Source organism: Acyrthosiphon pisum, chromosome A1 (genome assembly GCF_005508785.2).
Source record: "Acyrthosiphon pisum isolate AL4f chromosome A1, pea_aphid_22Mar2018_4r6ur, whole genome shotgun sequence".
Classification (NCBI taxonomy): Eukaryota; Metazoa; Arthropoda; class Insecta; order Hemiptera; family Aphididae; genus Acyrthosiphon; species Acyrthosiphon pisum.
In genome coordinates this window covers 97,731,192-97,743,652 of record NC_042494.1, presented here as the reverse complement: position 1 = coordinate 97,743,652, position 12,461 = coordinate 97,731,192, and the positions used below count along the sequence as shown (strand labels likewise).

The 12,461-nt window shown below is 27.1% G+C and overlaps 1 protein-coding gene across 3 annotated transcripts; it reads right to left on the bottom strand.

Moving 5' to 3' along the window:
- Positions 1–2,956: 2,956 nt before the first annotated feature.
- On the bottom strand, positions 2,957–11,441 carry LOC100160154 (deoxynucleoside triphosphate triphosphohydrolase SAMHD1). 3 transcript variants are annotated; one of them, XM_016804291.2, is made up of 10 exons: positions 11,262–11,440; positions 10,946–11,157; positions 10,222–10,402; positions 8,656–8,820; positions 8,317–8,585; positions 7,662–7,724; positions 7,083–7,257; positions 6,282–6,517; positions 5,271–5,389; positions 2,957–3,124 (listed from the first exon to the last, which is right to left on the bottom strand). In XM_016804291.2, the coding sequence occupies exons 2-9, from the start codon at positions 11,140–11,142 to the stop codon at positions 5,272–5,274; spliced, it is 1,404 nt and encodes a 467-aa protein (XP_016659780.1). In that variant the 5' UTR covers positions 11,143–11,157; positions 11,262–11,440; the 3' UTR covers positions 2,957–3,124; position 5,271. The 3 variants fall into 3 exon arrangements, with proteins under 3 accessions (XP_016659780.1, XP_001950657.1, XP_008182994.1); XM_001950622.5 differs by having other exon boundaries at positions 10,946–11,439; XM_008184772.3 differs by lacking the exon at positions 2,957–3,124 and having other exon boundaries at positions 5,201–5,389; positions 10,946–11,441.
- Between the last annotated feature and the right edge of the window lie 1,020 nt (positions 11,442–12,461).

Sequence of the window (12,461 nt, the reverse complement as noted above, 5' to 3'; positions counted from 1 at the left end):
AAAGCAATGCTGGCTGACCTTTTCTGCAGCGTGCCTCCACAAATATAGTTTTCAGAAGCACTCGGGTGCTGGTAGATCTTCCATTGTAATTGGCACCAGGGTGACTCCTACACGTTCTTTTTGGCGCCTTATACCACTTCAAGAAGCAAATCTTCCCAGCCTTTTCGACCAGGTCGTAAGTAGAGGAGGGTTATTAAAAGTCATTGCTGCTTGTTTGATAATTTCTGACTCCAAGTACAATTTTAAGAAACACAGAATCAAATATCTCAAGTTGTGTATATCATAGTATTTTGTAATAAGTTATTATTAGAACCCAAATTAGCGATTAACAGTGCCGTAGCAAGCATATAATATTATATAGACACATACAGGTAACGGATTGACAAGTCGAACACTCAAACATTTCTAATGATTCACTATTATATCTATATTTATTACTAGGCACTAGCCAACAATATTATAGTCTATCATTAAGTTTATAATCGCTATTAATATTCTTAGAAGTTGGATTTAAATAAATTATGATTTTCTGAACAAATGGTGATGTACTTTAAATTTATATAAGTAGAATATGTAATAGGTATAATATGTTGTATAACATTTTTATTACAAGAATAAATTGAAAAAAGAATAAAAACGTAATTTATGAATACATTATTTTTTAAATAAACACGAAGGCCCTAATCTTGATGTTTTTGGGGAGGGTCTTGACTAGGGTTGCCAACTTTCAAATTTTGTAATGTAGGAAAATTATTTTCATATCTAAGGAGAGGGGTTGCTAAATAAAAATAAAAAAAAAACGAATGTGATAGACAATATGATGGATTGTTTGACGAATATAGTGAGGTAAAATTATTTTTTTTGTAATATTCTACTTTTTCGAATGTGTATCTCGAAAACGGTTACGAATTCGAAAAAAACATATAGTATAAAAGTTCTAGATAATTTTATGAGCTTTATTTTGTTATCAGAAAAAAATTTCCCTCTGATGCATAAGCGAAAAACCCAAAATGCGTAACTTTACTCCCCCCTCCCTCCTCCGGATCACCACCTAGGTGGCTAGGTGTTAGGACTTTTGGTATGTTAACACCCTAAGCCCCCTGAACAAGTTTCTGAAGGAATCGCTAAGTTACCTGCTCACGCACTCTACCCCTCTTTTTGGGTCATTCATTGACTGGACTATTAACTGTGGTCTATGATTTAGGTATGTACCTATATAATAAGCAGTGACCACTGTCTTTAAAAACCATTAAAGCCCAGATTCTTGCGTTTTTTTTCTGGATTATATCCATAGCATTATAAACTATACTTTTTATGATAAGTGAATATTTTCATATTTTTAGGCATATTTTACAACGCATTACAAATTGATAATTTATTTTTAAATAATAAAAAATTACAATGTATTTTGAATTCAAACATACAATTTACGTATAAGTCACTCTTTTTATACATTTTGTGATGTTACCTAATTAAAAAGTTTATATTTTTATTCTCCTTTGTTCAGATATACTCGAAAACTACTACCTATATCAACAATTACGATTTATGACAATAGGTAGTCCAAACAAAAACTTATTAAAAAAAAATTTTAATTTTTTGGTTTTTATGGTTAGTACTTGGTAGTTGAATTTAATTACTACATTGAGTTGAATAAAGTGTCAACATGAAATCCCCAAAAAAAATTCACCCAGTACCTACCAATAGCCCGGTTTTAATTTTGAAAACATATTTAAATTCTTTAATCCTTATTCTCTTAGGATATCGATTTTTTATTTTTTTGTATTGTTTAATTAGTATTTTAACCAATGAATTTACTTTTTTTTCAAAATAATCCTTACTTTAGTGACTAAAAAATCGAAAATCTATTTCCCACATAACTTAGAAAAGAGAATACCCGAGAAATTCAAATATTTTTTCAAAATCAAAATTTCGGAAATTTTTTTTTTGTCTGCTTCTTATTGGTCTAAAAGCATGAAAAAACGACCCGCTTTAAACAGCCAATGTACAGTGGTCAAAGATTAATGATTACATTGGCAAGTTAAATGATTACCTACGTCATCTGTATAAATAAGGTACGGGGCATTGAGCAACAGCAGACATAAACTGCAGAGGACTGAGGTCTGACATTGCTCCAGTGCTACCCTGAGGTAAACCTGTAAAGTGATTTACAAGCCTTTTTCCTAACAAAGCACAACATTTCTTCAATTTTATGTTGTTCATATTTTTGTTTCGATGATACAATATTGAAAAATTAAAAGAAGGTTCCTTATTCATTTTTCTTTTAGCAATTTACAAATAGAAATATCAAAAATACATGGCCATAATCGGGCACAATATATATTTAGTGGCATTCTAGTTCAAATTTTGAATAAATTGGATGTTTAGACAATAAGTTGAAACAAAGTTATTTTTGCATGATCAATTGGTTGAAGGTATTTTTTATTGTCATCTATTAAAGGTAAATTTGTATCACCAGTTATGTATAAAATTATGATAGGTATGAAATATGATGAGCATCCACTTAAAATAATGTATAGTAAAATATTACAATACCTGCAGTTATAATTAAATAGATGACAAGTTAAATAGATACAACAAACAAAATAAAAAATAAACTGATTAAATTTAGTTGTAAATATTTTTTAAACAAATAAAATAAAGTATAATAATTGTAATGTATAAATCAAAACAATTGTAATTTCTAAGCAACGAATAAAAATTTTGAATTAAATTACATAAATAGTTAAAGGCTATTATCACAACTAGCATCTTAGATCAGTGGTTACAAATAAAATAAATATTTAGTTAATTAAAATTAATTTAACAAAAGCATGATTATCAGTTAAAATATAACAATGTTATTATGTATATTTATAAAAATATATTATATTATTGACTGACATATTATTAGAAAATAAAATAAAAAAGAATATTTTAATCATACTTTGATTGATACTTTCTTTAATTAAACTAATATTGACTTAATATTATATTATATTATATGTGGGTGTAATGCATTGTTTCTTCTTCTTCTTAATATGTTTATTGATTCTTAATATTCTGTATCTTGTGTACTATTTAGTCATTTAGTTTTAATTGAATGTATACTTGAATCTGATAACTGTAGGGTTAAACCATAATTAATGAATATTCCATAAGTCTAAAAAAATGTTGCTTATAAATATATAAACAATTTAAGTGCATTATTAATACTGTTAAAATGTATGAGTATGTAAAAATTAAAAAAGGTAGGTAAGTGGATGTCGCTCTGCTGTACAGTAGGTTACAAGTGGGTCACTGTATAATGGATAGTATTAAATTTGAATTCAATGACATAATATCACTGTATAAGAAAAACGATTCTGAGCGGAGACGGTATGTCAGTCTAGGTATAAGACATAATATTATATAGTCTGATATTAAAAAAAATTGACCTATAATAGGTATCAATAATAAATTCCAAATTAATCATATCACAATATCCATTAGGTAACGCGTTATAAATCAACAACAAACCGTGGTACTATCATAGATATATAATAGTATACTTTAGAAGTTTCAATAAAATACAATCACAACAAAATAACTAAAATAGTTATTCCAGGTTTTTTAATATGTAATTTTGTCCAAATTTGAACTTAAAATGACTATAAAAATAAATTGAGTAAATGTATTTGTTAGATTTTTTGGTAACAGAATTAACTACTTACGCAAAATCTTGTTTTAAATTTTCTATCCTTAGATACAAAAATTGAACATTTTATAATTTTTTAACTACAAAATAATTATTCAATTTTAAATTTGATAAATTTTGTCAAAATTCGATCTTTAAATGCTTATAAAAAAAAATTGTGCCTATGTATTTTAAATATTTTTCAACTGATATTGTAACAATGTATCAGGAGCCTTGTATTAATTTTTTACACTTTTTGGCCCAATAGATAAAACTTTGATATTTATAGAAAAAAAAAACTAAAAAAATTTAAAACTGAAAATGTCCGTAAACAGCTCAAAAAGAGTTAAATTATTTTCAAAATGTTATCGTATATAGAAAATGCTAATATAAACATTAAGTGAAATTTTCAAGTTTCTACAGTCACTTGTTTTTAATTACAACAAAATAAGAAAATCGTTACGTAAGAAATCGAGTGAATATCAAATGTTGTAAAAATATGAATTTCAAACGCTCATAAAAATTTAATTTTAGTTTCTTATAGACATTTTTTTTTTTGATAAAGGTAGATTATCCTATAAAGAATCTTGTATTACATTTTAAAATCTTAGTTCTAAAAAGAAAAATTTTTACGAATTATTAACTCAAAATTATTTGCTAATTTTCGTGATTTTTACATATTTTGTCAATTTTTGAACTTTAAATGCTAATTAAAAAAAGCTGTGACTAAGGATTTTTAATATTTTTCAAATGTCATTGTAACAATATAGTAGGAGCCTTGTATTAAATTTTCAAGTATTTTTACTCAACAAATAAAGTTTTATTGACATTCATAGAAATAAAAACTAATTAAATGGGAAACTGAAATTGTCCGTAAACAACTCAAAACAAATCAAAATTTTATCATGTATAGAAAATGGATATATAAACAACCAGTGAAAATTTCATGAAGCTACAGTCATTCGTTTTAATGTTACACCAAAAACTAAAATCAATTTTCTCGAAAACAGATTTTGGGTAAAAATTCCCGTTTTTCCTTAATTTTTCTTTTGTTTTTCACGGCGCTTTTGAAAACTATTGGACATTTTTACTTATGACACCCCCAAAGTACCAACTAGATTCACTTTCCTATCAGAAAAGGTACTGTTGAAGAAAATCCAAGCACTTTTACTGTCCTAAAATGTGATGACAGACACAAAAAAAAATTTAAAAAAAAACACACATCATTGTAAAATCAATACATTCATCGTTCCACTCAGAATCTAAAATAAAGTCAATTTAATATCACATAATATAAAAATAAGTTTATTATAAATTAAAATATTTATTCAAAAATTTGAAGGATTCTAATAAATAAATAAAGGTTGGTTCATTTTTATAGAAAAATATGATATATCAAAATTATATAATAATTAGAGAAGTACCTAATAATTATTAAGTATTATGAAGTTCTAACAAAATAGTAACATCAAATAATAGTATAATTAACATTTTAATTTAAGGCTAAATAATTTCCAATAAATATTAGTTAACATGGTTATATTTTATTCAATATCTAAAAATCAAATAAATATGATATAAACATTAAACTTACATTATGGCCTGAAATTCTTTAAAAATGAATTGCATGCAAGATCAATTTCTCTTAGCTGACTATCCTTTAATGTTAGTAATTTACTAAATACATTGATATCTCGTTTGAAAAACTCTAATCTGGAAGAAAAAACAATGATATATTATTAATTACATCACTTTCCATAATTGCATGAACCAAACACAAAACAACAAAACCCAACACTATTCTCTATTTAGCACATCCTTTTGCGTCACCATGCTATCAAACTAGTTTCCCTATGGTAGGCTTTTGCATAGGGATGTACAGAAGAACCGATTTTGGTCAGCCCACGGATGTTCTCTCGCTGAACAGAGCAGGGGCGCCGAAGCCCATGCTGATGTCAGGCCGTGGACCGACCTCTTTTTTGAAAAATGTGGCCGCCCGGCCATATTTTAGTTACTTCATAACTTTATTATGAGCATGAGTATATTTAAACCGTGATTATGAATAAATGTATATTAGAGTACCTCTATATTATATAATTAAGATATTGAGGCCGGGAAGTTTTAAAATTTCCCGACCACATTTTAAAAACGTCGGCACCACTGGAACAGAGTATAAACAGAAAAATGGCTCGATGCCTTTCAAATTCATAAAATCTCATTAATCCTATTCCTGACCATGCACATTTTATATAATACACATATGAAGTAATGAATACAGATTATTCTATTTGAATTATAATAAATTAGTAAATATTTTTATACATTTTGAATTATCACATTTAAATTGATTAAAATTTAAAGATGTTTGTAAAAATACACCATTACCAATATTTAATGTCAATTAAAAGAGCCAACTGATATATTCATTCATCTTCTCTATTATATTTGTACAATGTGGTAATAGGCTATTGGACATTGGTATTATTAAAATCAGTGTTTGTGGTTTTGATTCATGCGTCTATTGATCGTTTGTGCGGTAATGTGTTATACCAAAATATAAGACAACAATAAAAATACACAACTAAAATACTAGACAATTACTTACTCATTCATAGGATATACATTTTGATATGGTGTATCGTCCAATATAATTGAATCATTATGACATAATGGTTTCTTGAAAAATAATACTTTTTCTAATGGATTTATTAATGGATATCCACAATTAAGCCAAGTAGCTGTAACGCCAAATTCCATACCAAATTGTTTTTGCAATTCATTCTTAAGATTTTGTTTTAAATTTTCAACATCAATCGATTTGTTATAAATTTCTTTGTTTATCTTTAACAATCATTTAAAAGTAATATTATTATTTATTAGTCAAATGCATATGAATTGTAACTATTTCCTTCGTGTCTTGTTTTATGATTCAGATTATTTAATATTTATATTATAATTTATACGACACAAAATCTTTATGTTTTCTGAAATGTATTATAATCATTAATCAAGCACCAATGAAATTTTTTTCATAGTTATTAGCAGAGTTACAAGTTGAAACAACAATTTAAGCCATGCATTGGAGTATTGGACATTTGGACATTATTTCTACTATTACATACATTTTACAATAATAATTTATACCACAATTAAAGATAGTATGGTTGCCCAATGAACTATGACAAGAAACAATTTAATGATGCTCATAGTTTCTTTTATTATCAATGATACTCTAGAAACTTTTACTAACGCTCATAGAGTAAAAATTAAGTACTAGCCACTACTAGACATACAATTATATGATTTATATATATGATTCAATATTTATACGCTTGAAGCGCCAATTATGAGATTTAACTGTATTTAATTTATACTATCCAGAGATAAAATTTAACATTATACTCACAAATATTAAATTATAAGAACCAATAAATTTATATAAATGCCTTGTATGTAATCTATTTAATAAACTTTTAGCTTCTTCCAAATTTGGGTCATGGCTATATTGAATATCATATAAAATGTGGTCAGTTAAACGAGACATCGCTTCAATATTTGTATGAGCTTCATTCAAACCAAACCTAAAAAAAAATATATTCATAGTTAACATTTTTTTTACAACAATTGTTTGAATTAATAATGAGAATGAATATATAGATGTATTTCAATGCATAATATAATATTATATAAGTAGAGTAAGGATGTTTATGACTTTTACATGTTTTTCTTTAATTGTGCACACTGCACATTACAGACCAAATTATAAATCTATTTGGAGGCTAAACGGATATGTTAAAACAAAATTTAAGCATTGATTTTGATTTTTTAATTAATTAATCAATTTTTTAACAACAATTGAAACTTTACAAATTTACAAATAAGATTGATAATGAAAATCTAATGGGATATAATCCTCTAGAATAAAACTTTATTGAGAACAGTTAAATAGCATAATTTTTCTATAAAAAAATAGAAAAAAACTTACTTGGTACCTGATGAAATTTGTACAGTAAAATAATTTTCTGCTTTTAATAGCATGTCAACCATCCTAAAATAGAAAAATATACTTAATTGACTACAAAATTCAAGTTATTTAATATAATAAATTCAATAAAACATAGGGCATAAATAAATGAAAATATAGTCCGGTCACAAAGAGAACCCTACTGGGTGACGACCAAAGGTCGTCGTAGTCCACACATCTCCCACTAATGTGACTCCCACTGTCAGGCGATCAACAGTCGCGTCATCAAGTGATGGTTTACAGCGATCCACTTGATAGGAGTATTAGACCTCGAGACGGTGGAGCGCGTTCATTTGGATGCGTGGCCAAGTAGAGTTCTCTCGGTAACCGGACTATATACTCTGTTCAGAATGAGATTTTACCTTAACAGCAAACTTGAGAGCATTGGCATGGCTTTGTCACCAGACACAACTCTACGCACCACCGTAGTAGGGACGGGGCTTGACCGTCGCGGAATTAAAACTGGTCGCCGCCGAGGTAAGATCTCGTTCTGAACAGAGTATAGTATCAAATGATATTATATACTTAAAATTAAATATAGTCATAATATGTTATCATTTACTCATGTTATATTAATTTCTCAAAATTAATCCTAATAAATATTTTATTTGCATACATTAACTCTGTATTTTGAACCGCTGTGTGTTGGTAAGCTCTCAGATGTAAATCTGATCTCACTCTAAACATGTCATATATGTTTCTAGCCTCTTTATTTCTGAATGCAATTACTTGTTTTGGTTTGTTTGAATTAGGATCAACTACAACTCTAGAAAACTGCATCAATCTTTTATAATCAAATGAAATGCTTAAATTTAAACAATTTCCGTCGCGTAAAAAGTAATCCCATTTATCAACATCAATGCCATTATCTTTGTTTGATACAACCTGAAAATAAATGTACTTGGTTATTTTTAATAAACTAGAATTTTTACAAATAAGTTAAAAACTGATTTACCTGATACAAGAAATGGTTTTCTACAAGTAACTTTCCTTCTCCTCTAATAAATTCACAAATCAATTCAACATGATACTCCACATTTAGTCCATATTTTTTAAGCTCTTCTTCAAAATCATACTTTTGTATGATATACTTTAGCATTTCAGTTGAACTTTCTTCATGCTTAAAAAATATTCATCAATAAACAATTGACATAATTTTATTTAAAATACATAATAGTATGTACCTAAACTTTATATATTACTAACTAATCCTCCATGATATTGCCCGTGGATTAATACCAACTAAAAAACTTCATTAAATTTAAACTACACTTATTTCTAACAAAATCATTTGGGTAGTTTTGTCTAAGTATACAATACAGATCTAAAATTATATCTAATTATAATAACTGTTTTATTTTTAATAACCAACAACTTTTTTTTTTAAATTTGTAAAAATGATCTAAAAAAAACCTTGGTCTAATGTTGTTCATGGCTGTATCATGTGCTGTGAACATTTTGTTAATAACAAAGTGTGACGTGTTAAAAAAAAAGGTTGAACACAACTAACACACTAATACTATATAATGTACAATATCACAAATAAAAAAAAATATTAAATAATATTATTTATATTTTATCTATTTATTTACAATTAAAAAATTTGAAATCAAACAATGGTATACATAAGGGATGGGCCACTGGCAGCCCACGTACCTTTTTTATCAGGCCCATGCTACATTTCATAATATGAAGCATATCAAATCAAAATAAGAAATTGTCTTACAGATGAAACATTTTGTCATCTACTTAGTTTAGTGCATTATTATCTGCAGTCATACATCCTCAAAACTCATAATAAACAAGTTGTACAAATTATACAAAATAAATGTTAATTATAATTAGTTACCTTTAATGACCTATTTTTTGGCTTTCTATGCTCTAGGCTCTAGCCTACTAAATTTTAAAGTTGTAGAAATTGTCCCTCTAGTAATTTAGAGTTACTCATCCCTGGTATACATTGATGTGTTGATATTATAATAATTGTTTTAATTGTATTTGATAATATTGTATAACAGGTATGGTAAAATTGTTGTTAACTATTATAAATACAACTTATTTCTAGCAACCTCAATATAATTTTATTGTTATTTAAAAAAAACTATAAATGAATCTGCTGAATATAACTTGCATAAATACATTATATTTTAATCAATGAATATAGTGAATGCGAAGCAATAAAACCTTTGCTTTTAGGAGTGGTAAGTATTTACTAGTAAATAAAAATGAAATTTTATTTACAAAAATATGTTTTTGAGCTAGGTACGGATATTTCTAATCGATTTTTTCTAACATTTTGTTTATCTTCATAGAAACTAATAAATGTAAAAAATACCTAATTCCCACAAGGTATATATAATATATATACACAATTAATGGTTACTTATTAATACATAACATTAGTGATTCAAGTGGAAAATATAGAGTAGCGTGTTTTTATTATTGAAATCTTTCAATATGATAAAATAGATATTATAAATTTATAAATTATTATTAATTGAACTATTAGAAACTGGTTTACCTTCCAATCGACACCAGAAGCTTTAAGATATCTTTCCCAACTGTGTGATAAAGGACCATGTCCAAGATCATGACAAAGGCCTGCTAATTCAACACACAGTTTTTCTTCTTTGGTAACATTAATATCTTCACCCGAATTTCGACATAAAGCTTCAATCATTTGTCCAGCTAAGTAACAAACACTGAAAGAAATTTAAAAAAAAAATCGTAATCAAATGAATGAAAAAATATTTATAGGTACTATAGAGTATAGGTGTTATAATAAAACACATTATCTAAATACTTTTCTAAATTTTACAGGAAAGCATAGGCAAAATTCAATTGTAAGTGCTTTCTTATGGTCATATTACTAGTTTTTTTTAGTCTAGATACCTACTAAATTTTTCATCAAAGGTAATTATTAATCATAGTAATTGTTAGAATTTAAAAAATCTTGATATTTAAGAAAATAACATACAGAAAAATGTTCAATTTTTTAAGTGAATTGTCTACTATATTGTATACTTTATTTAAAATAAAGCAATTTATGCATAGAGGAAGTGGTGCTGGTTTGTAGTAGTGGGAATTCATACGCCTTGTGCCCTGGTATACTCATATTCTGAACAGAGTATAAACCTATTAATTGAATGCTGCCAATACATATACATAAATAAAAAAATAAAATTGTAATATTTAAAATACCTAATTATTACTCAATAAATTAGTGTACATCTAAAATTAGTTACCCAATGGAATGTTCAAACCGATTAATGCTCGCACAGGGGTAGACTAGATAAGTAGTACCGAGCTGTTTGATGTTACGCAATCTTTGAAATTCAGGTGTGTCAATGAATTTCACACAAAGCGGATGGAGCATAATGTGTCCATGTATATTGTCATTGAAAACTTTGCCATAATCCGTGCAGGACACAATCGTCGACATGGCAACAGCGGTGTCCTTTGAACAACACGTATATAAATATTTACCAGAAACGCAGTTTATGTTTGATTGATAAATAGTTAATAATGGTGACGTCCAGTACTAAACATCGAAGTACTGACTTTCGCTTCCTTGATCGTACCACGAAATACGAAAAAAACTACTTCAAAACTCCTAACGCAGAAGGGAAATACTCAAATCTCTATAACTTATAACGAATGAAATTTGATAAGGGTATTTCAAATTTGGAGGACAATTCCACGTTGTGATAAACGCAATCAGAATAAATACAAATATGTCCAAATCATGGTCACATTTTATTAGATACTAGACCACGGTCTAAGCAATAAGAGAAGAAAAATTACTTTCATGGATTAGAAAGTAGAATCGACTTTCTGATTCCGTTTACTGCAATATTGCGCGCTAACATTTATAAAAAAAAATAGCTGCCATAAAACAGTAAAGTTAAAACGAGGAAACCAGTTAGTTGTTAACCTACTACCACAATATTTTAATTTTAATTCTTTTTACTTTTTATTTCTGAAATAATTTGTTAAAATTAAAAATTTGTGTATTGCATTATAACATGATTTGTTCAATAATCAGAATTCTGATCAGTCATGTTAGTTGCACCACAACACTGAACTTTTCTCTACAGAGTTATACATTAATTTAAAGTTGTATGTATTTGGATATCTCATGTATCCGTAATCGATCATCGTCAACGATAAACGATAATTATAATTATTGATAGGTGACAATTTTCTTGATAAATAGGTAGTATAATATAGTACCTACTAATAATTGGTAATAATATTTTCATGTAATTAAATAATTATAAAGTACCTATAAACTATAAACTATATTATAGCCGTTAAGCAGAAGCTTTCTACATGTATATTTTGTTATTGAGCCCGGATTAAGACATTTTGAGGCCCAGGGTCCAAAGTTTTAAATATGGCCCTTGTACGAAAAAAAATATATTAATGTATATAATGTGTTCCGGAGGTGAAGTGACCAGCCGACGTCATATGAAAGTATTCCAAAAATGATCAAGAAATATCCTTTAAAGATTGGGTCTAACTTTTTTATTTTTTAAGTTATAGGAAATTAACTTATTTTTATCAAAATCATACATATCAAGCATTTGTTTATGTATCTTCAAAAGTTTTCAACATTTTGATGTAATATTATTTTTATTTTAAAGCTATTTAATTGTCCTATCAACATTCCGACATACGCAGTTGAATTAGAGATGCACTAATTATTTTTATTAAATTAAAAAAGTAGAAAATGTTGGCAAAAATTAGCATTTTGTAAAA